At 39.5% G+C, this 24,164-nt stretch overlaps 2 protein-coding genes across 2 annotated transcripts in view; both read left to right on the top strand.

Moving 5' to 3' along the window:
- LOC146869120 (E3 ubiquitin-protein ligase TRIM21-like) overlaps positions 1 to 24,164 on the top strand; it is a 171,188-nt gene that overhangs the window by 32,829 nt on the left and 114,195 nt on the right. The window lies entirely within an intron of this gene.
- LOC146869121 (uncharacterized) lies at positions 3,808 to 23,899 on the top strand. The gene is made up of 4 exons (XM_085653239.1): positions 3,808 to 3,917; positions 8,297 to 10,265; positions 22,865 to 22,969; positions 23,684 to 23,899. The coding sequence occupies exons 2-4, from the start codon at positions 8,340 to 8,342 to the stop codon at positions 23,897 to 23,899; spliced, it is 2,247 nt and encodes a 748-aa protein (XP_085509365.1). The 5' UTR covers positions 3,808 to 3,917; positions 8,297 to 8,339.

Genomic DNA, 24,164 nt, shown 5'->3' with positions numbered 1-24,164 from the left:
ATGGCGGATCTGAAAGAGGACATGTTGACGGTGGACGCACATATATTTGCGTCTTCAGAACTGGAGCAGGAGGGAACATATATGTACTTATAGCATGCACATGGAGCCGTTGGGGTCTACGATAGGGGACATAACTGATCACAAAATTCATATTTCCTCAAGTGGATTGCGGGCGCGCAAGTTATAGTGAGTACAACTAACTATAACGGAGGAATTTCAATGGTTTTGTATGAGTGAAATGTCCAGCTAACTATAACAGCCCTATATATTCACTGAAAAAACCATAGGTTTCAGGGCTGTTATAGTTATACATTGACTGGTTTCACTTGGAAATTCTGCTATGTGTGAAGTTTTGGAACTTTAAAATATTCCTCTAAAATCAGCCGAACTACGAATTCTGATTTACTCACCTGTTATAAGGAGAGAACCCAGTGCTGCATCTTTTAGCCCAGCACTGACCCTGAAAAGTAATTCTAAGCGTACTTACCAGTAGGTAGTTATAGTTAGGACCCTGTTTCCATAGGAAAACCGCAACATTCTATTTTGAATAACTTTGGCGCCGGTCGATGAATCCTCGCGAAATTTTCAAAACTAATGGGGCGCTCCGCTCCGCTCCTACCCTGAAAGTCTCGGGGGGATTCGTCAAGCGGGGGCTGAGAAAAAATGGGGGTCCCAAAACGCGTTTTCCCCATGCATTTTTCCATAGGACCTTTAGACACAGCTACAGCCCGAACGGCTGAACAGAGTTATTTGAAATTTGGCAGAGAGGTAGTCTACAGGTCAAGGGAGTGCCTTTTGTAGGTCTGGTGTAAATCTGTTCAGTAGTTCCTGAGAAAATAGCCTTTAAATCAATATATATATCTGTGGCAGCTTACGGTGCGCTTACCGTGCGCTTACGGTAAGCTTACCGTACGCGTACGGTGCCGTGCGCGAGCGCGATTCTGATTGGCTGTTAGATCTTAGTAAACATTCGAATTGGTCGAAACCAGGAAGTGTCGGCCGCCATTTTCTCTCTCGCACTCTGAGGGGGGGGGGAGGAAAACAAAGTCGGATATCATTAAAAGGGGCAGGCTAGACAGCTCCTAACCACCTAGTCATGGTTAAGGTGTCCCAAAAGAACCCACAAGGCCAAAAAATGTTTTTGTTTTTTTTTCGAAATAAAAAAAAAACAATATCCACGTTTTCCCCACCCCGTGTGCCAATGTTTTCTAACAAGACTGAACATTTAATAGATAACCTTTAACAACGAAGGGCATAATATGTCCTCCGTGTGCGCGCGTAGCGCATCGTGCGTACATGGCCCATCTAGCGTAACGTGGGCACGCGGTGTGCGTAGCGCACCGCGTGCCCACCGTGCGTGCACGGCACTAACTGCGTAAAGTGGGCACGCGGTGCTCACTGTGCGCGCACGGAACGAACTGCGTAAAGTGGGCGCGCACGCCACGAACGGCGTAAAGTAACTTAGCATTTAAAAAACCGTACAAATTCACTTAAAAAACCATAGGTTTCACACACGTTATAGTTAGGAATTAGCATTTAAAAAACCTTGCAAATTCACTGAAAAAACCATAGGTTTCACACATGTTATACTTAGCTGGACATTTCACTCGTAAAAAACCATTGAAATTCCCCCGTTATAGTTAGTGCTGGCAACTATAACTCACGCGACCGCAATCCTCTGCTGATGACATATGTGTCTTTATGAAAAAAACATATTTGTAATATATGTATAGCTAAAATTTAATGGAAGAAGACATGGGCAAATAAGTGTCTAAATACAGTATTAGCATCAGCAGAGGATTGCGGTCGCGAATTTCAATGGTTTTTTACGAGTGAAATGTCCAGCTAAGTATAACATGTGTGAAACCTATGGTTTTTTCAGTGAATTTATATATATATATATATATATATATATATTACCTACTGGCGGTCGCCAGTAGGTAGTTATAGTTAGGACCACGTTTCCATAGGAAAACCTCAACATTCTATTTTGAATAACTTTGGCGCCGGTCGACGAATCCTCGCGAATTTCTCAAAATAGGTGGGGCGCTACGCTCCGCTCCTACCCTGAAAGTCTCGGGGGGATCCGTCAAGCGGGGGCTGAGATAAAAGGGGGGTCCCAAAACGCGTTTTTCCCATGCATTTTTCCATAGGACCTTTAGACAGGGCTACAGCCCGAACGGCTGAACAGAATTACTAGAGATTTGGCAGAGAGGTAGTCCGTAGGTCAAGGAAGTGCCTTTTGTAGGTTTGGTGTAAATCAGTTCAGTTGATTTTGAGAAAATAGCCTTTAAATCAATATATATATCTGAGCCCGCTTACGGTACGCTTACCGTACGCTTACGGTAAGCGTACGGTGGCGTGCGCGAGCGCGATTCTGATTGGCTCTTAGATCTTAGTAAACATTCGAATCGGCCGAAACCAGGAAGCGGCGGCCGCCATTTTGTGTATTTCACTCTGAAAAAAAAGAGTGAAAACAAGGAAAGGGGGCAATGAGGAGAGTTACAGACCCCCTAACAATTGTAAGGGGGTCAAAGAAGGACAGAAAAGTACAAAAAAAACATTTATTGATTTTAAAAAAAATCACGGGGTACGCGTACGGTAAGCTCACGGTAAGCGTACGGTAAAAAAAATAAAAATAAATAAATGAAAATCAGATTTAAGAGTTTAGAAATTAGGGAGCTCTAAAAAGAGCTGTTGTGTTTATGGAGTCATTTTTTTAGTGGTACCTACAAGTAAGTACCGATGCAGAGTCTAAGGTTCAAGAGGAAGACTCTGTTCCCTTCATCATTGAAGTGCACACCATCTCCTCTATAAATGTCTTGCATGTCGTAACGCAAGTTGTTGTGGTAAATGGCACCCATACCATAGTCACGGAGGAAAGCAGAAACAGATTTGTTGACGTGCTTTCTTGCTTTGTCAATCTGTGGACAGAAATGATTGGACCAGTTCCATTTTTGCCTTTGGCATATGTTGGAAAACACAAAGGCAGTTTTAGGGAAAAGTGTAAACAGTTGTGCAAAGGTGTCCTTCATAAGCATTTCCAGACCTACCCCAGTCAAAGTGCCTAGGTCATTGCCACCACAGTGCACTATTATGAGGTCAGGGTGTTGGATTTGCATGAAGGATTTCACCAATGGCATCAATTGGTGCCACTTTAACCCTCTCTGACCAATCCATTTAATGTCTACATTTGGCAAAGCAAGGTCTCTCACCATATCTGTTTTCTCTGCAAACTTTTCACTCCAGAAGACATAGCTGTGCCCTACAATCCACACTGTGAACATCTTCAAAGGAGAACTGGATGCACTCAGGAGGTGTCTTTCAGTAGAATGGCAATATGAAAAGAAAGACAGTTTGGAAATGGAGGCATACATATTTTTTACAAAACAAAAAGAACTGATTGGCTGTTTCATACCATTCTAGAAAAAAAACTAGGCTGTATGTGAAAATTAATAGAAGCATGTTTTGTATTGGTACAAAAAAATGTGTAACCAAAGAACAGTACTATGGATTTGCAGTTAGGTTTGAAAAGTCAAGCACTCTTGCTCTGTGGAATTGAAACATTGTGTGTCGAACTTCTGACCTAACTGCACACAGCAGTGTTCCATGAGCTGTTGCTATGGTAGCAGGCAGAAGTCAAGTTGGGGGAAGGGTACTAGGCAGAAGTCAAGTTGGGGGCAGGGTACTTTTGGAAAAGGGTTGGTTTTCAACCAATAGAAATGTGTCATTACATTTGAAAAAAAGGGGGAAGCACTGAGATTTGAAACTTACATGTATATGTGTGGAAAAATAGAGGGAAAGTTTGCCATTATCTGGTTCTGCTGAGAGGAGAGAGGTGTACAGAACAGAGATCCTGGCTCTGATAATCTGCTGTTTGAGTGACACATTTCTTTCACAACTAACTAATTTTAAAGGTGAGTTTACAGTTTGAGAGGGGATGTATGTGGTAACTTAAGAAATGAATAATAGAAATGGGAATTGTTTTTGTTGTAGTTACACATGGTGGATTCATAATGTGTCAGTCTGTAAAAGAGATTTTCACTTGGCCCGAAAAAAAAAGAGCAGTAAGTGTGCTTTCAAATTGGCAAAGAAATTTCGTTTTGGCACTAATGTGAAAACATGACTGTGTGTGCATAGAAGAATTATAGGCAGAAATGTATTGCGTCTTGCTCTGGTGATTTCACAGTTGCAGTAGATGGAAAAGAGGAGCGAATTTTTGGGGGAAGAAGCAGAGGTTTAGCACACACCCATGTGCTTGCCATGTATAGTCATGCACAGTAATTAGAAGCGAGTGGGGTTTTCAGGTTTAAGTCTGTAATGCAAATACATTCAGCATCACTAAGGCTGGTTGCCCCTGCTGGAGTGTAGGCAGTCACAGAGAATACACACGGTGGTGGTCTGAAAAAAAAACAGCTTGGACATGTGCATTTAAATAAATTTAAAAAAAAAGGTTTCAGAATGTGTCAGTCTGTAAAAGTGATTTCAAAGTGTAAAAAGAGATTTTCACTTGGCCCGAAAAAAAAAGAGCAGTAAGTGTGCTTTCAAATTGGCAAAGAAATTTCGTTTTGGCACTAATGTGAAAACATGACTCTGTGTGCATAGAAGAATTATAGGCAGAAATGTATTGCGTCTTGCTCTGGTGATTTCACAGTTGCAGTAGATGGAAAAGAGGAGCGAATTTTTGGGGGAAGAAGCAGAGGTTTAGCACACACCCATGTGCTTGCCATGTATAGTCATGCACAGTAATTAGAAGCGAGTGGGGTTTTCAGGTTTAAGTCTGTAATGCAAATACATTCAGCATCACTAAGGCTGGTTGCCCCTGCTGGAGTGTAGGCAGTCACAGAGAATACACACGGTGGTGGTCTGAAAAAAAAACAGCTTGGACATGTGCATTTAAATAAATTTTAAAAAAAAGGTTTCAGAATGTGTCAGTCTGTAAAAGTGATTTCAAAGTGTAAAAAGAGATTTTCACTTGGCCCGAAAAAAAAAGAGCAGTAAGTGTGCTTTCAAATTGGCAAAGAAATTTCGTTTTGGCACTAATGTGAAAACATGACTCTGTGTGCATAGAAGAATTATAGGCAGAAATGTATTGCGTCTTGCTCTGGTGATTTCACAGTTGCAGTAGATGGAAAAGTGGAGCGAATTTTTGGGGGAAGAAGCAGAGGTTTAGCACACACCCATGTGCTTGCCATGTATAGTCATGCACAGTAATTAGAAGCGAGTGGGGTTTTCAGGTTTAAGTCTGTAATGCAAATACATTCAGCATCACTAAGGCTGGTTGCCCCTGCTGGAGTGTAGGCAGTCACAGAGAATACACACGGTGGTGGTCTGAAAAAAAAACAGCTTGGACATGTGCATTTAAATAAATTTAAAAAAAAGGTTTCAGAATGTGTCAGTCTGTAAAAGTGATTTCAAAGTGTAAAAAGAGATTTTCACTTGGCCCGAAAAAAAAAGAGCAGTAAGTGTGCTTTCAAATTGGCAAAGAAATTTCGTTTTGGCACTAATGTGAAAACATGACTCTGTGTGCATAGAAGAATTATAGGCAGAAATGTATTGCGTCTTGCTCTGGTGATTTCACAGTTGCAGTAGATGGAAAAGAGGAGCGAATTTTTGGGGGAAGAAGCAGAGGTTTAGCACACACCCATGTGCTTGCCATGTATAGTCATGCACAGTAATTAGAAGCGAGTGGGGTTTTCAGGTTTAAGTCTGTAATGCAAATACATTCAGCATCACTAAGGCTGGTTGCCCCTGCTGGAGTGTAGGCAGTCACAGAGAATACACACGGTGGTGGTCTGAAAAAAAAACAGCTTGGACATGTGCATTTAAATAAATTTAAAAAAAAGGTTTCAGAATGTGTCAGTCTGTAAAAGTGATTTCAAAGTGTAAAAAGAGATTTTCACTTGGCCCGAAAAAAAAAGAGCAGTAAGTGTGCTTTCAAATTGGCAAAGAAATTTCGTTTTGGCACTAATGTGAAAACATGACTCTGTGTGCATAGAAGAATTATAGGCAGAAATGTATTGCGTCTTGCTCTGGTGATTTCACAGTTGCAGTAGATGGAAAAGAGGAGCGAATTTTTGGGGGAAGAAGCAGAGGTTTAGCACACACCCATGTGCTTGCCATGTATAGTCATGCACAGTAATTAGAAGCGAGTGGGGTTTTCAGGTTTAAGTCTGTAATGCAAATACATTCAGCATCACTAAGGCTGGTTGCCCCTGCTGGAGTGTAGGCAGTCACAGAGAATACACACGGTGGTGGTCTGAAAAAAAAACAGCTTGGACATGTGCATTTAAATAAATTTAAAAAAAAAGGTTTCAGAATGTGTCAGTCTGTAAAAGTGATTTCAAATTGAAAAAAGAGATATACACTTGCCCCCGAAAAAAAAAGAGCAGTAAGTGTGCTTTCAAATTGGCAAAGAAATTTCGTTTTGGGACTAATGTGAAAACATGACTCTGTGTGCATAGAAGAATTATAGGCAGAAATGTATTGCGTCTTGCTCTGGTGATTTCACAGTTGCAGTAGATGGAAAAGAGGAGCGAATTTTTGGGGGAAGAAGCAGAGGTTTAGCACACACCCATGTGCTTGCCATGTATAGTCATGCACAGTAATTAGAAGCGAGTGGGGTTTTCAGGTTTAAGTCTGTAATGCAAATACATTCAGCATCACTAAGGCTGTTTGCCCCTGCTGGAGTGTAGGCAGTCACAGAGAATGCACACGGTGGTGGTCTGAAAAAAAAACTGCTTGGACATGTGCATTTAAATAAATTAAAAAAAAAGGTTTCAGAATGTGTCAGTCTGTAAAAGTGATTTCAAAGTGTAAAAAGAGATTTTCACTTGGCCCCGAAAAAAAAAGAGCAGTAAGTGTGCTTTCAAATTGGCAAAGAAATTTCGTTTTGGCACTAATGTGAAAACATGACTCTGTGTGCATAGAAGAATTATAGGCAGAAATGTATTGCGTCTTGCTCTGGTGATTTCACAGTTGCAGTAGATGGAAAAGAGGAGCGAATTTTTGGGGGAAGAAGCAGAGGTTTAGCACACACCCATGTGCTTGCCATGTATAGTCATGCACAGTAATTAGAAGCGAGTGGGGTTTTCAGGTTTAAGTCTGTAATGCAAATACATTCAGCATCACTAAGGCTGGTTGCCCCTGCTGGAGTGTAGGCAGTCACAGAGAATGCACACGGTGGTGGTCTGAAAAAAAAACTGCTTGGACATGTGCATTTAAATAAATTAAAAAAAAAGGTTTCAGAATGTGTCAGTCTGTAAAAGTGATTTCAAATTGAAAAAAGAGATATACACTTGCCCCCGAAAAAAAAAGAGCAGTAAGTGTGCTTTCAAATTGGCAAAGAAATTTCGTTTTGGCACTAATGTGAAAACATGACTCTGTGTGCATAGAAGAATTATAGGCAGAAATGTATTGCGTCTTGCTCTGGTGATTTCACAGTTGCAGTAGATGGAAAAGAGGAGCGAATTTTTGGGGGAAGAAGCAGAGGTTTAGCACACACCCATGTGCTTGCCATGTATAGTCATGCACAGTAATTAGAAGCGAGTGGGGTTTTCAGGTTTAAGTCTGTAATGCAAATACATTCAGCATCACTAAGGCTGGTTGCCCCTGCTGGAGTGTAGGCAGTCACAGAGAATACACACGGTGGTGGTCTGAAAAAAAAACAGCTTGGACATGTGCATTTAAATAAATTTAAAAAAAAAGGTTTCAGAATGTGTCAGTCTGTAAAAGTGATTTCAAAGTGTAAAAAGAGATTTTCACTTGGCCCGAAAAAAAAAGAGCAGTAAGTGTGCTTTCAAATTGGCAAAGAAATTTCGTTTTGGCACTAATGTGAAAACATGACTCTGTGTGCATAGAAGAATTATAGGCAGAAATGTATTGCGTCTTGCTCTGGTGATTTCACAGTTGCAGTAGATGGAAAAGAGGAGCGAATTTTTGGGGGAAGAAGCAGAGGTTTAGCACACACCCATGTGCTTGCCATGTATAGTCATGCACAGTAATTAGAAGCGAGTGGGGTTTTCAGGTTTAAGTCTGTAATGCAAATACATTCAGCATCACTAAGGCTGGTTGCCCCTGCTGGAGTGTAGGCAGTCACAGAGAATACACACGGTGGTGGTCTGAAAAAAAAACAGCTTGGTTTCATAATGTGACAGTTTGTTATACAGATTTTCACTTGCCCAAAAAAAAAGAGGAGTTTGTGTGCATTCAAATTGGCAAAGAAATTTCGTTTTGTGACTATTGTGAAAAGAAATGTAGTAATATATTTAAATTCAATAAAGAATTTTTTTTTTAGTTTTTTTGCAGGTATTGCTGAAGAACAGTGAACAAAATTTAAGATGCCTACAAAATCTCGAGTTCAAAAAACGCTAAAAAAAAAACTATATTTGAGGACAACTGGAGGACCAAAGTTAGTAGAAGATGCTGATGTTGGGAAAAAGAAAAAATCTTCTGGTAAGCAAAAAAGACAATTCCTAAACAAAATATTGAAAACAAACAAAAATGTACAAAATGTCTGTTCTCGGAAAAATGTAACAAAACCTACAGAACAGCAAAAAATTGAGGATTTAGTTAATGCAAATATACCTTCTGCAATTGAAAAGTTTAACATAAACAGAAAAACAGCATTTAAAGAGATACGTAGAAAAATGTTTCAGAGAAGAGTTATGTCCAATTTGATAAAGGATATAAAGAAATATAAGCAAAAGGCTAAATATTATAAGAGAAAAAAAGAAATTGAAGCCATTGCAGCAAAGGCATTAGAATTAAAAAGGAAACTATTCATATTAATTTTGAATAGGATGCGTACATTAGATAAAATGGTTAATGTACTGAAATCACAAAGCAAAAGCAAAAGAGTAGTGAACAGAACAAATTTTTGTAAAGTGTTTTTAGGAAAGTGGATGCATAGCTCAAGTAGTGAACCTTTTTTTAATGAAGAGAGCTATTTTCAAAGTAATAGTTTGCTGCATGCAGTTGACACCAGAGGTCGTTCATACGAAGTAAAAAATGGTTGCATAATGGAGAAGGAGATAATGGTTCCAAGAGATGAGGTACAAGTGATGGCAGATGAGGCAATGGGGAGACGTCCTAAAGCCCCAGTGTACACTTGGAATTGTAGTAGTATTTGCACTGTGCGTCAGGAATCTATTGACAGATTTCGAGAGTTTCTAAGAGAATATAGTAAAAAAAGTGTAAAACAAAAGATTAAGGTGCTTCAAAGTCTGGATCCATGCAGAGTGAGAGAGAATACTGGTTTGCAGGGTCATTCTCTTGCTTGTCTATCTAGAAAAGTGTGCAATAGTGTTTTCCATCATTTTAGGATGCTGGCTGTTCATCATACTGAAATGAGAAAGTTTGTGAGACGGTTGTATTTTGCCAAAAGTCCAGCAATAAAGTTAAATGAATTGAATAGGGCTCTGTTCCGAGGAACGGTATCAGATGTAGAGAAGGTTGTTGATGAAATTCAGTTTTGTTACTTTGGTCCTGAACAAAACAGTGCAGAGAAGGACACAGTAAATGAGGCAGAAGTGGAAGAGAATGTAGAACCTTGTGTAAGTAAGACATTTAATGATCACATAACAAAATTTGCAATAGTCTCTAATGAAAGACCAAATGTTACTTGTATTTGTTGCCGCAGAACTCATTATAGAAAACAAACTAGGAATGTTGATCTCTACAGAAAGAGTGAAAATGAAGATAATTATAAGTGGATGGATTTTGCAACATATATATTTCTTGAAAATTGTTTTGAATTGGGTGAAGATCAGCGTATTTGTAAATACTGCTACAACAAGTTAGAGGAAAATAGAATGCCGACCAGAGCTGTACATAATAATTTAGAATTGGATGCTATTCCTGCTGAACTTTCTGAATTAAATACATATGAGTCTATACTCATTCAATGTGTTCATCCGTTCCAGACCATAGTACGTATGGAGCCCAAAACTGGTAAATTACCTCCTTCAGATTTAGTGAGAGGTTTAAAAGGTAGAGTGGTGTATTTGCCCTTGGATTTGAAAAAAAATATGGAAACTATTGATGCGGATACTTTGGAAACTGAACCATTAATTATTCTGGTTAATGGTGTACCTACAAAGAATAAGAAGATTTGGCAGGAGCTGGTAGATGTGCGGAAAGTACAAAGAGCAAATTTGTATTTGAAAAAAAATAACAAATGGTATGAATCAATTTATATAGTAGAAGAAGAAGAAGAAGAAGATTTACAAGGAGATACAGAAACACCAAGTGGACAAATTGAAAAAGTGGACAAGTCAAAGGAAGAAGAAATTTATGAACATTTTAGCATACATCCTCTCCATTCGAAAGAAGTTATGGGAGACAATATTGATCTCTTTCAGATGAAGAAAGCAAAAGGAAATCCTGTGAGTGTATGGGAGGAGAGCTTGGAAGCTCGATGTTTTCCCCAGCTGTTTCCTAAAGGAAAAGGAGGACGATACGATGAACGTCCGGAACAGATTCCAGCTTCTGAGTATCGGACTACAAGACTATATGCTGAAGATCCCAGATTTCGACAAAGTATCCCTTATTTGTTCCATCTTTTATTTGAAAGCGACTTGTCTGCACTGTCTTATGCAGTAAATCACATTTTAAAAAGTGGAGTACATTTACAAAATGTGTCTGCTAAGGATTTTATGGAGAAAGTGCAGCACCGAGATGATCATTTGGAAACACAACTGATCAATCTGATGGCTTGTCAGCGTGGGACAAATGAATATTGGTACCGACGCCATGGTGAACTAAAATGCATGTTACGCAATTTAGGAACACCAACATGGTTCCTTACCCTAAGCTGCGCCGAGTACGCTTGGGATGATTTACTGGATTTTCTACGAGAGGCCAATTCAAACATTGAAAACATCGAATACAAGACAGCAGGAGAACTGTGCTCATTGGATCCGGTTAATGTTTGCAGATATTTCAATCATAGATTTGAGGCTATGATGTCCTTCATCTGCAATAAAAAAAATCCACCCCTTGGAGAAGTAGTGGATTTCTTTTGGAGAAAAGAGTACCAGGCAAGAGGTGCTCCTCATATTCATATGCTGCTGTGGATCAAGGATGCCCCAAAGTTTGGAACAGATACTGATGAAGCAGTGTTATCTTACATTGAAGAATATGCAACATGTGCTATACCTAAAAGCACAGAAGAGTACAAGTTAAAGGAGCAAGTTCTACGTTTCCAAAGTCATCGGTGTGGAAAATACTGTCGACGGAAATACAAGAGCAAAGAAAAATACTACACTAAATGTCGATTTGGATTTCCTAGACCTGTTCTTACAAATGGAAGAGTCAACAGTTTTATGTCAGCTGTGAGACATACTATCACAAGAAAATCACCTAAGAATACCTACAACCTTAAAAGAAAAGAAGAATCAAAAAATATAAATGACTACAACCCAGTCATTTTATCCATGTGGAACGCTAACATGGATATACAGTATGTTGCTGACAATTCCATTGCTGTTGCTCGATATGTAACGTCTTACATTACGAAATCAGAAAAAACAGAATTGAAGGAAATGTGGGAAGAGATTTCTCACGAGAAGACTGTCAGTAAGAAGCTGTACAGTTTCAGTTTGAAGATGTTATCGCATCGAGAAATTGGATCCTACGAATGTTCAGATAGATTATCTTCTGCAAGTCTCTACTCGAAGTCAAGAAGAATAATTTGGGCAAGTTTAGGCCTTGCAGCAATGAGAAATCGGGTACTGAAATCTGTTGGAGAAATTGAATATTTGGCACAGTTCGAACCTGAAAGTACAGATATATTGAAAACAAACATGTTGGACACATATTATCCCAAGAGAAGTCATCATCTGGAGAACATGTGTCTCTATGAAGTGCTGCAGAACTACATTTATTCACGGAAAGCTGCAGAAGACATCAATAATGGAAAATATAAAGTCGTTGGTGAAGAAGGATGTTTGGTGAAGCAAACCAAAGGAAGTTTGATAAATCACCGGAAGCTGAGTTGCGACACTACCGACAAGAAAGAATTTTACTACTTGGCTCTTTTACAGTTGTTTAAACCATGGCGTTCAGAGGATGAACTACTGGGAGAATTCCAGAGCTATGAAGATTCTTTTAATGCTTGCAAAGACAGCATACAATGCAGTACATTCTCAACTTATCTGCAAATGTTAAATGAAGAAATTGAACAGGAAACTACAATTGCAGCAGAAATTGCTAGAGACAGTTCTCAGGACAGCCAAAGTTCAGGAACATACAGTCAAGATCCCCTAGGACAACCAATCGTTGAAAATGAAGCATCAATAGCCATGAATGAAGTGGAAACGGCTATGAATCAAGCTCAAGAAGAATTTATAGACTTAGAAAATTTGGAAAGACAACTGAATCAAGAGCAGCAACAAATTTATGAAGAGATCAAAAACAAAATTGAACACGGATTTCTACATGAAAAAAAAGAGTGCTCATGCACATCATTTCATCCAATCAGGATGTATGTAAGCGGACAAGCTGGCACTGGAAAAAGTTTCCTAATTAAAGTCATCAGAAGCTACCTAAAGCAAAAAACAGATTCTACTTTGTCTTGTGTGGTTACTGCTCCAACTGGGTTAGCAGCATATAACATAAAAGGAATCACCTTACATCGTTTGCTAATGTTACCAGTGGAGCATGAGAACAAAATACAATTCAACAAGCTAACTGGAGAAGCATGCTTGGAAGTTTCAAGAGTATTGAAGAAGATGCAAGTTCTCATTATTGATGAGGTGAGCATGGTATCAAACTTAATGCTTGCCTTTGTGCATTTAAGAATGCAGCAAATTTTGAAGACAGACTATGACGTGTTATTTGGTGGAAAACACGTCATCGTTTTTGGGGATCTTTTGCAACTTACTCCGGTTAAAGGACAACCAGTGTTTAATACTGTGACACATGAAGACACGAAGAAGTCATTGGGAAGCATCGGTAATACAAATATTTGGTCCTTCTTTGAGTACAAGGAACTTACAACTAATATGAGGCAAGCAAACGATGAAGAATATGGAAGTATTCTGAAAGATATCAGGATTGGACTACTCACAGAAGCTGGCAAAAAAGCATTACAGACTCGGCTGCTACATAATTTATTTCCAAAGGAAGAAATAGTTGCAGAGAAGATATACAAGAACATTGCAGAAAACAAAAGTGTCATCTGCTTAATGCCAACTCTACGTGAATGCTCAATATTCAATGAGGAGCTTTTGAAATTGGAAAAGGAAGAGATCATGAAATTGGAAGCAGTGGACAAAATTGAGGATGGAAGAATTACTGTCACAGTAACAGGCAAACTGAAAAATAAATTGGACTCACTAGAGAAGAACATCTCCAAAACAGCAGGATTAGAAAAAAATCTATATGTTTGCATGAACTGTAGAGTGTTTTTAAGGAGAAATTTGGATGTTGAAAAAGGCTTAGTAAATGGAGCGATGGGAAGAGTTGTGGGTTTTATTAATTATCAGAAAAAAGATGGAATTGAATGGTTAAAAATAAAATTTGATCAGATAGAGGAAGTTAAAGACATTTGTCGTTGTTCAGTTCGTTTCATGCTTGTGAAAGACTTATATGTACGTAGGAAGCAGTTTCCGTTTTCTCTAGCATATGCTGTAACTATTCACAAGTCTCAAGGATTGACTGTAGATTGTGCATTTGTGAACATTGGATCTAGTGTGTTCAAAGAAGGTATGGCATATGTTGCTTTGTCACGAGTCAAAACATTATCAGGTTTATTCATGATAGACTTCGATGACTCAAAAGTTAGTGCTGATACAAACTGTGTAAAGGAGTATAATAGATTAAGAAGAAGCTATGCTCCTCATTTAGGTCAGTATCCTGTGTTGGAGAAACGTGTAGTTTCTCGTAAAAGGAGAAATGAGAATATCTGTAATGAAGATGTAGAGAAGAGGAAAAAAAAGAGGAGTGATGTAATTGCAAGCAAAAAGAATAAGGAAAATGAAGAACAGGTTGTAGGATGTCATTTTGAAAATAGCTCTGGTGTCAACTGCTACGCAAATGTAGTGCTGAATGTTGCTTTTTATCTGGAAAGTTTGCAAGAGCAGATAATAATAAATCAGGGAAAAAGATTCTGTTCAGAGCTCAGTCTCCTTTTTCAAAAGCTGAGTAAAGATAAAACTCAAATAGAAAGTGCTACTGATATTAGAAAACTTTTAGATGTATGTTCAGGACGAACACAGTTTTCTCAAAATGAACAGCAAGATGCTCACGAATTTTTGATGTATTTTCTTCAGGTAGTGGAAGAAGAAGGAGTTCCCATTGACATTTTTTTTGGTCTCTCTTATAAATGGGAACATAGTTGTGATAATTGTTATAATATAAGTGGTTCTATTGTTGATAATGAAAGGTTTATTTATTTGACATTGCCAGAGAGTAAAACAGTCACTTTTGCAAACTTAGTTAAAGATGCTAATCATAGCATGAAATGTGGTGAGTGTAATTCTGACATGTTATCAACATTAATTTTAAGGGAATACGGACAGTATGTAATTTTAATGATGCAACGATGTAGAGCTGATGGATCAAAATTGGATACTTTAATAAAGAAGTTTACAGGACAGCAATTATCAATTTCAGGAAAAACTTTTGTAACTGTTGCAATAATTTTCCATGATGGACCTACTGTTACTTCTGGACATTACACAGTTTATCTAAAATGTGAAAAAGGATGGACACTGTGTAATGATTCCCAATTGATTTTCAAACAACGTTTGCCTTTTGATTTAGCAAATTCCTATCTAATCTTCCTGAAACCTAAATTTTAGAGAGACTTGGCAAGATCTGGACAAAATAATTTTACCATTTTACAGGATTACCATTGCAATTTTGTAGAAAAAAGATTTTTAAAATTATCATTTGGCCTAAAGGAAAGATAACCAATTGTAATGTGGACTTTTTAAATTTTTAATGCAATTTTGAAAAACCAATAATTTAGAGATTATCGGTAACTTCTGCACATTTTAAATTTTGGAATGTTATTGGACTGCCACTGGAAATTTTTTCAAAAATAATTTCAAAAATTACTATTTGGCCATGTGGAAAAGTAAGCAATTCTATTGTGGACTAAATAAATTATTCGAAAAATTTTCGTGAACCAAAATGTTACAGAGAATCGGTGAGATCTGGACAGATTAAACTTTAGAATTTTAATGGTTTTCCCTTGGAAATTTATTCCAGGGAAAGAATAAAAAATACTATTTGGCCTAAAGGAAATAAAATCAGATGTATTTTGGAGTTATTTGAGATATATTATTGTGAATGTACTTCTGAAACAAAAATATCAGACGGTATTTTAAAGAAAAAAGTATTGTTTTTAGATGACATTTTTTAAGAATAATATGCATTTCTGTAATGATAAGTTTAAGTGAGAAGAGATTCTGGGCTTTTTTAATACAATCTTTGAGATTGTTATTTTTTTTTGCCCGCTGTAAAATGATGAATGCAATTGCTTTCACAATTTATAGTGAAATGCAATATATTCTGAAAACAGCAAAAATAAGGCAAAAATATTTTTTGGGAAAAAATGTAAATATGTGTACTGTATTATAAAATGTTTTAAAAATATTAATACTTTTTTCTTTTTTTTCAGATCGATATAGAAAATTTTCGTAAACTACAACCATTTTAAAAACTATTTTTTAAAAAAACAAATGAATAAATATTTTTTTCAGTGAGTATGGTAAGTCAATAGTAATAATTGTAGTCTTTCAAGGACCTTGTAATGTGAAAAATGATTTTTAGTGTTTTTTTTAAAAAATAAAAAAAAAGGTACGCTTACCGTACGCGTACGGTAAAAAAAAAAAGTTTTTTAAAAAAAATGTAAAAAAAAGATGAAAGATAAGGTTGGCTCTTAAAAGAACCGTTGTGTTCATGCAGGGACAGAGGAAAGGAACCATGGGAAAATCATTCAAAGCTACAAATGTGCTGATCTATTTTGTTATTCACTAGGGAAACACTGGTCTCCCTATAACAAATTAGAGCTTTACAAAATGTGCAATGAATATCAACCTTCCGAAATCGAGGGTTCATTTCCAGAGGGCCAGCAAAAGGAGATTCTCCCCCCACAGATGAAGGGCTCACCTGAGCTGCAGAAGAAGGAGTAAGCTCTGCAGGTGATGGTCCAGGCTGAGCTGCTGTGGATGTACTGGCTCGTCTTTCTGAAGAGTTACCTCCAAAAAGTTGAGCATGTGTCCTTTTGTGTACATCCTTGAGGTGCCTCATCATGGTGTGATTCCCAAAGGAATACTTCCTGTCAGGATTACCTCTAGAAAGTACACGCTGACACAGCTTGCAAGTAACTAAGGGTGCATTCACCTTTTGCTGGCCTTCTGGAAAAGTAAAATAATCCCAAACATAAGAAGGTTTTACTTTCCTCGCTCTCTGCCTCAAGACAGTGCTGCTGGTGCTAGCCTCACTCTCAGAAGAGCTCTGCTGTTCTGCCATCGTATCCCAAAGACAAACCAGCTCCTTCTCCCAAGGGATCACAAGCAGAAATGAGGGGAATGGGTGTGGTGTAGGAGAGTTCTAGAACTGAAAGTAGTTTCAACCAATCAAAAGTTGTGTTTCAAGATCACATGACCTACCGTACGCTTACGGTACGCTTACGGTGCGCTTACGGCAAAAAGTACGCGTGCGCGTAAAAAAGACACGCGCTTGCGCACATGCGCATAACAGTCATTTCCCGGCACTTCCGCGTAACGTGCGCGTGTTGCGTAAGCGCGCACGCGTCCCACGCGCAGTACGCGCGGCTACGCAAAGTGCGTAACTATACGCAAGCAGCGTAGATAGATTACGGACGTTGCGTAAACCGTACGCTTACCGTGAGCTTACGGTACGCGTACTATAAAAAAAAAAAAAAAAAAATCTGGAAATAAATTTTACATGTTTATTTTAAAAAATATATATAAAAAAAATATTTAAGGATTTTAAAAATTAAAGCATAGTCTTTATAAAAGATAAGAAAATTAAAATAAAAATATGTTTGAAAAAAATGAAGAATATAAAAAAAAAATAGCATTTAAAAAACCTTGCAAATTCACTGAAAAAACCATGGGTTTCACACACGTTATAGTTAGGAATTAGCATTTAAAAAACCTTGCAAATTCAATGAAAAAACCATGGGTTTCACACACGTTATAGTTAGGAATTAGCATTTAAAAAACCTTAGAAATTCACTGAAAAAACCATAGGTTTCACACACGTTATAGTTAGGAATTAGCATTTAAAAAACCTTAGAAATTCAGTGAAAAAACCATAGGTTTCACACATGTTATAGTTAGCTGGACATTTTACTCGTAAAAAACCAATGAAATTGCCCCGTTATAGTTAGTTCAGCTAACTATAACTCGCGCGCCCGCAATGCACTGCTGATGACGTCACATATTACATCACTCATGACATGGTCAGTGACATCACTCATGACATCACTGATGACATCTCAAATGACATCACTGATGACATCACTGATGACATCATCCTTGTGATAGAGTGGCAGACCTCCTCTCACCTTAATATAAGCTTTGATACACACATTCAAAAATAGAGACTAAAAATTTCAAAACAATGGACATACCAATACCAGTTACAACAACCTCTTCAGTAATTCTAAGATCCACATACACATCCACTCATTCACCAACAGTCCTATACAGTCACTCATACATGTACTCACTCATCATATGTACTCATACATCTATACATCCTGTTACACAATGCCACTCATCCATAGAGTTACTCACACACATAGTCACTCATGCTAATAAAGAATCAAACATACATTTACTTGCATATACAGTTATACACACACCACCACACTTACTTCTACGGAAACTTACACATACTTAGTCTTTTAAACAATCACTTATAGAAACACATACTTATTCATACAGGAACTCTTTCAATCTCTCACTTTCACATATACTCACATATATACACCAATAGTCACATATACTAGTTTAAAACGTATGTAGTTACTCCTGAAGACACTATTGAGACAGTCATTCACTCACTAACACACCCATACACACACTCATCCACCCATACAGTCCTGCACACATGCTGTGTTCAACACATACAAACAGTGAGTCACTCATTCATGCACCGATGCACTACGTAATACCCCCCACCGAACCATGCAGACACTCAGACTGATACTCAAAAAAACAACTAATAACCTAAATAGGCACCCATGTAGCTACTCACCAACCCATGCAGCCACTTATACACAAAGTGAGAGACTGATACAGATATTTACATATTTAAACATTATTCACTAAGCCATGTATTCACTATGATACACTTAATCAGTCAGTTACACAATCAATTTTTCAAAAACAAATCATCCATTTAGACACTTATATACCCATTTATTCTTCCATCGACCATGAGATATACATATATAAAACATATTTAATTTTCAGAATAACACACATTCACTAGATGATGTCATCAGTGATGTCATCAGTGATGTCATTTGAGATGTCATCAGTGATGTCATGAGTGATGTCACTGACCATGTCATGAGTGATGTAATATGTGACGTCATCAGCAGTGCATTGCGGGCGCGCGAGTTATAGTTAGCTGAACTAACTATAACGGGGCAATTTCATTGGTTTTTTACGAGTAAAATGTCCAGCTAACTATAACATGTGTGAAACCTATGGTTTTTTCACTGAATTTCTAAGGTTTTTTAAATGCTAATTCCTAACTATAACGTGTGTGAAACCTATGGTTTTTTCAGTGAATATAGATATGGATATAGACATTATCTATTGGCGGTCGCTAGTAGATAGTTATAGTTAGGACCGTGTTTCCATGTGAATCTGCAACATTCTATTTGGAATAACTTTGGCGCCGGTTGACGAATCCTCGCAAATTTTTCAAAACTAATGGGGCGCTACGCTCCGCTCCTACCCTGAAAGTCTCGGGGGGATTCGTCAAGCGGGGGCTGAGAAAAAAGGGGGGTCCCAAAACGCGTTTTCCCCATACATTTTTCCATAGGACCTTTAGTCCGAGCTACAGCCCGAACGGCTGAACAGAATTACTTGAAATTGGGCAGAGAGGTAGTCCTCAGGTCAGGGATGTGCCTTTTGCAGGTCTGGTGTAAATCTGTTCAGTAGGTCCTGAGAAAATAGCATTTAAATCAATATATATATCTGTAAGCGCGCTCCGTGCGCTTACGGTAAGCTTACCGTACGCGTACGGTGCCGTGCGCGAGCTCAATTCTGATTGGTGGTTACATGACTGTAAACATTCGAATCGGTCGAAATCAGAAAGTATCGGCCGCCATTTTCTGTCTCTCGCACTGAAAAATAAAGGTTGATAACATGAAAAGGGGGCAACGAAGAGAGTTGCAGACCCCCTAGCGTTCGTCAGGGGGTTCACGAAGGACCAAAAAGTATGAAAAATAAATTTAATAATTAAAAAAAAAAATCGCGGAGTGCGCGTACGGTAAGCTTACCGTACGCGTACGGTAAAAAAAATAAAAAAAAAAAAAATTAACAATCACATTTAATATATAAATCTAAGGACCCCCAAGGGAGAAAAAAACAATTGATATTTTGTAAAAAATGGCGAGGCGTGCACGGTACGAAATGCGCAACGTGGGTTCTCGGTGCGCGACGCGCACCGAGTGCCCACAGCGCACGCACAGTGCGCGAAGCGCACCGTGCGCGCAAAAATTAAAAATAAATACATAACTTAGCATTTAAAAAAACGTACAAATTCACTGAAAAAACCATAGGTTTCACACACGTTATAGTTAGGAATTAGCATTTAAAAAACCTTGCAAATTCACTGAAAAAACTATAGGTTTCACACAAGTTATAGTTAGCTGTACATTTCACTCGTAAAAAACCAATGAAATTCCACGTTATAGTTAGATCAGGTAACTATAACTTGCGCGACCGCAATGCACAATGTGTCATTTCAGATGTCATCATTGATGTCATGATTGATGTCACTGACCATGTCATAAGTGATATAATATGTGACGTCATCAGCAGTGCATTGCGGGGGCGCAAGTTATAGTTACCTGATCTAACTATAACGTGGAATTTCATTGGTTTTTTACGAGTGAAATGTACAGCTAACTATAACTTGTGTGAAACCTATGGTTTTTTCAGTGAATATAGATATATATGTATAGAGAGAGATTGTTTGAGTTAATGTTTTAACTAAAGGACTAATTTAACATATCACTCATCACATCTTTCAAAAGCTCTATGATTTTGGTTATAGATCAGTGTTACATGCTAAATATGAGAAATGTAATAGCGAGGTAGAGCCATCCCAGAATTTCTCACTCTTCTCACGTTTATCCTGATTCTGGGATTGCTCTATCTATCGTTTCCACGGGGCACTTTGGTGACGCGTGATGGGTGGACGGAGGGCCGCTCTGGGGGTGCTGCGGGCTGATGGCTGCTAATCCAAAAGACAGCCTATAAAGAGAATGATTCCTTCTTCACAATACTGGGGGGGCAGTGAGGGAGGGGTGCAAGAGGTCAAGGGGGGCGGAGGGATTGCTGACGAAAAAGTAAACAAGCAGTGGCATAGCCAATAGGTCTTGCCTTTGGGACCTTATAAGTGTTTAGCCATGCAACACTTGATGTTGTTGCAACAAGGATATTGTGCTGCATAACTAAATAATTATAAGGTCCCAAAAGCGAGGCCTATTGGCTATGCCAATGCTTGTTCTTAGCGGCATTTGTAGTCAGCACCTTTGTCAAATGCCGAGCAGGTCGACAATTGTGGAGCCGGTGTCATTGGGGCCTCTGTTAAGGTCAGTATACAGCCATTCCGCAGTAGAGATGGGGTGACTGCTAAGATTTCATTATGCAGGAGGTTAATGGAGATAGCCTTAATGTCCTTGTTCTCTGCAGTAGGCACTCAGTCTTTTGCCGGTAGAATGTATTTTGACCAACTTGAAATGATGAAAGACAAGCTGTCCATTTATCAGCCCATCCCCTCCTCCGGCACCATCAACGTTTTCATTGTGTTTTTTCCACTTTCCCTGTACATACCAGTCAGCGCTATATCAAACTCTGTAAATAAACGAAGTTGAAAAGGTCGGTATTCAAACCTGTAGTTTGCCCAGTTTCATTCCTTCTTGGACACAAAATTAACTGTTAGAAATTCCCGTTGTGCCTTTGAAGTGATTTTTGATGTCTGGCGATATCTGGTGATATCCATTGGTTTATTTATTTTCTTTTCTTTAACTATAGAAATGTATTTTGTAATCCCAGATAGATACAGAAAGTTCAGTAGCTGATACGGCACATATGTAGCCAGTGAGGGAATTTGCAAGCACGGAAAATGCCCCATGTCACAAGCAGTAAATTACAGCCACAATGTAGGTGCAGAGGGCCCCCTCACGCCAGTGGGACCCTGTGCCGCTGCACTTGCTGCACTACTGATAACTAGGCCAAAGACTGTTGCCCTGCCGGTGCTCGTAGTCTCCTGCAGGCGGAATAACACTATAGGGCCTTGCAGTTAGATAGTTTGTCAGCATGTGTTGTATTGCTGCCCTTACTTGCCTCTTGGGTTTAATCGCCAATCTTCCCGCTGTGCCCCCTTCAGCCTCCACCCCTTCTCCTATAGCCAATAAACACATTAAAGCCTTAGACTTCCCTCCAATCCACCCATAGAGGAGTGAAGGAGGGAGGACAGGGGTGTGCAGGCCCTGACTATCCGGCGTGGAGTTCTTTGTTGCCACGGAGACAGCAGCAGATATGCATTAAACGCGCCACGTGCTCGCAGGCCGTCAGCGCCGGCCCTATTGACTTTGCCGCAGCGTGACGTCAGGATGGGATTGACCAATGAGCACTCGATTCCGGTGTCTTGCTAGCGGAGCCCTGGAAACAGGCTCGTGCAGGCGCTCACACTCTAAACGCACCCCGCGTTTGTGTGCAGATGTGTTTTATGTAGCTCTAATATAGCGCTACTGTGCCGCCTCGTAGCGCTCTGAGACATCAACGTGCTGAGATGCTAAACAAGCCTGCGAGCGCGCTGTAAGGAATGCAGCTGCCATCGTGCCCGCCACTCCATGCGAAAGTGAAAGCTAATTGGAAACCTGATTCAGAACAGATGGCACCTTGCGCGTTCCCGAGAACCCTAGGCCACAGGAGTGAAAGTTTTGAGGAAAGGCGGGACATGCACCCGTCTTTGGCCATTTGCTTGCTTTCAATTATTGAAAGCCACACGCAAAGGACAATGGGATGTGTGGGAAGAGGCACACCCACACAAAGAAGGCTCTTGGAAGTCTGGAGTGATTCCAAGAGCCCTCTCCTAAAGCAGCGCATGCGCGCTGCGAGACCTAAACAGGGCACACACAAGTGGGGAAGGAGGGTGGCAGGGGGCAGGATTAGGGAACATAAAGACGACTTGAGGATAGATAATGGATACAAACTTAAAATACAGGGTAGCGGCCCAGATCACCAAATCTTATGACATTGATTAGATGCAGGTCCTGGAATGTGTCAGGCTTACATTGTTTAGCTAAGCGTCAATTAATTCGGGAGGAGATGAAAGCGGATAAACCCCATATTGCCCTTCTCACAGAGACGCATTTAGCTTACAAAGATCGAGGTTTGCTTAAGCATCTTGGGTACCAAATAATTATCTGCACATCTTAGAGCACTTCTATAAGGGGCACTGCTATACTTGCGAGCAAAGCACTTGATTACAGAGTCCTTAAGACCTTGGCTGACCAAAGGGGGAGATGGGCACCGGCGCAATTGGAAATTAAGGGTACGAAGTACGCATTCTGCGCAATATATGGCCCTAATGTCAACGAACCTACTGTCTTTGACTTTATATTATTTTATAGTTATTAGACTGGCAAGGGAAGCGACTAATCATGGGCAATGTTAACTCCATAGTGAAATATGCCATTGATTCCACAAACTGGGCGGCCACTCCTAGAACGATGAAGGTGAGAGCTTCAATCCTTGAACTGGGGCGGCTGCACTCTTTAAAGGACGCTTGGCGTACACTCTACCGGACTGCTCCGGGGTATACTTACTACTCTGCTCCACATCGCCAGTGTTCTAATATAGACATGGCTTGGGTTTCTGACAATATACTCTCAGCGGCTGACATGGAAGTATGCCCTAGGATCGCATCTGATCACAACCCCATATTATCTTTTCAGGTTAAGGCGAGGCTTAAAACACATCACCCCTTCTCACTCCCGCGCTACTTACTCACCGATGGCGACTACTTAGATCTAATTCATTAAACGTTAGCATAACCAGCAGTACATAGGGCAGCAAAACAGGGAGCGAGAGACGACGGTTAGAGCTGCTCTTTAGCAATGACTTGCCAGTGGACTTCGCCATGCAGATGCAATTTGATGAGGCACCTTCGATAAGGACTTAGTGCAAACCTTCTTAATAGACGGGCAACTGGCTATAAGCAGGTTTTCAGGGAGAAAGTTGCTGTGAGTTGCTGTGAACTACAACAAGCACAGGTGGCTACAATATGAGTACAGGGATCGAATAGGGAAGGGCTTTCCCACCAGCTAGCAGACAGCGGAGCTAAGACACTGATAAAGGTCACGTAAAGGGAGAACGGCATACTACATAAGCATCCGCAAGCTATAGTCGAGCAATTCTCCGTCTTCTATCAGAAACTTTATACACAAAAGATGGTGTGGGACGAGACAGGAATTCAGGAATATTTAATGGGGAGTAAGCTCCTGCTTCTGAGGGGGGAAGACTCGGCCTTGCTGGAGGAAGTAATTAGGCAGGAGGAAATCAGTGAAGCAATACTGGGGTTACCATCAGGGAAAGCGGCCGGGGAAGACTCCATCCCAGACGAGTTTCACAAAGCCCGTAAGAGTGTTTTGGTTCCCCGCCTGTGAGAGGTTATTCAACTTATAGGATCAAGGGGCTTGGTTCCTGAGTCATGGAATATTACGAATATAGGGCCAGATACTAGAACAGGGTCAATTATTTTAAATGTGTTCATGCTATGACCTGGAATTATACTGAATGCATGAATGTATTATTGTCAGTATTGCTGCTTCCTGCTATGCCACCTTTTTACAGAGAGCGCCTTGATGTTCCTTTTTTGACAAAAAAAAATGTAAAAAGAGAAATATAATAGCATGTTGCTGTAGGATAATA

The sequence above is a fragment of the Triturus cristatus genome, chromosome 1_1, assembly GCF_964204655.1.
Source record: "Triturus cristatus chromosome 1_1, aTriCri1.1, whole genome shotgun sequence".
Lineage (NCBI taxonomy): Eukaryota > Metazoa > Chordata > Amphibia > Caudata > Salamandridae > Triturus > Triturus cristatus.
The sequence above is the reverse complement of the archived record's forward strand: the minus strand, read 5'-3'. Positions and strand labels throughout refer to the sequence as shown.

Coding starts and splice junctions, on each gene's coding strand:
- LOC146869121 (XM_085653239.1), top strand. CDS start 8,340: ATGCCTACAAAATCTCGAGTTCAAAAAACGCTAAAAAAAAAACTATAT. Junction 10,266..22,864: donor CAAGTGGACAAATTGAAAAA/GTGGACAAGTCA, acceptor ATTATTTTATAG/TTATTAGACTGGCAAGGGAA. Junction 22,970..23,683: donor CCACTCCTAGAACGATGAAG/GTGAGAGCTTCA, acceptor TATACACAAAAG/ATGGTGTGGGACGAGACAGG.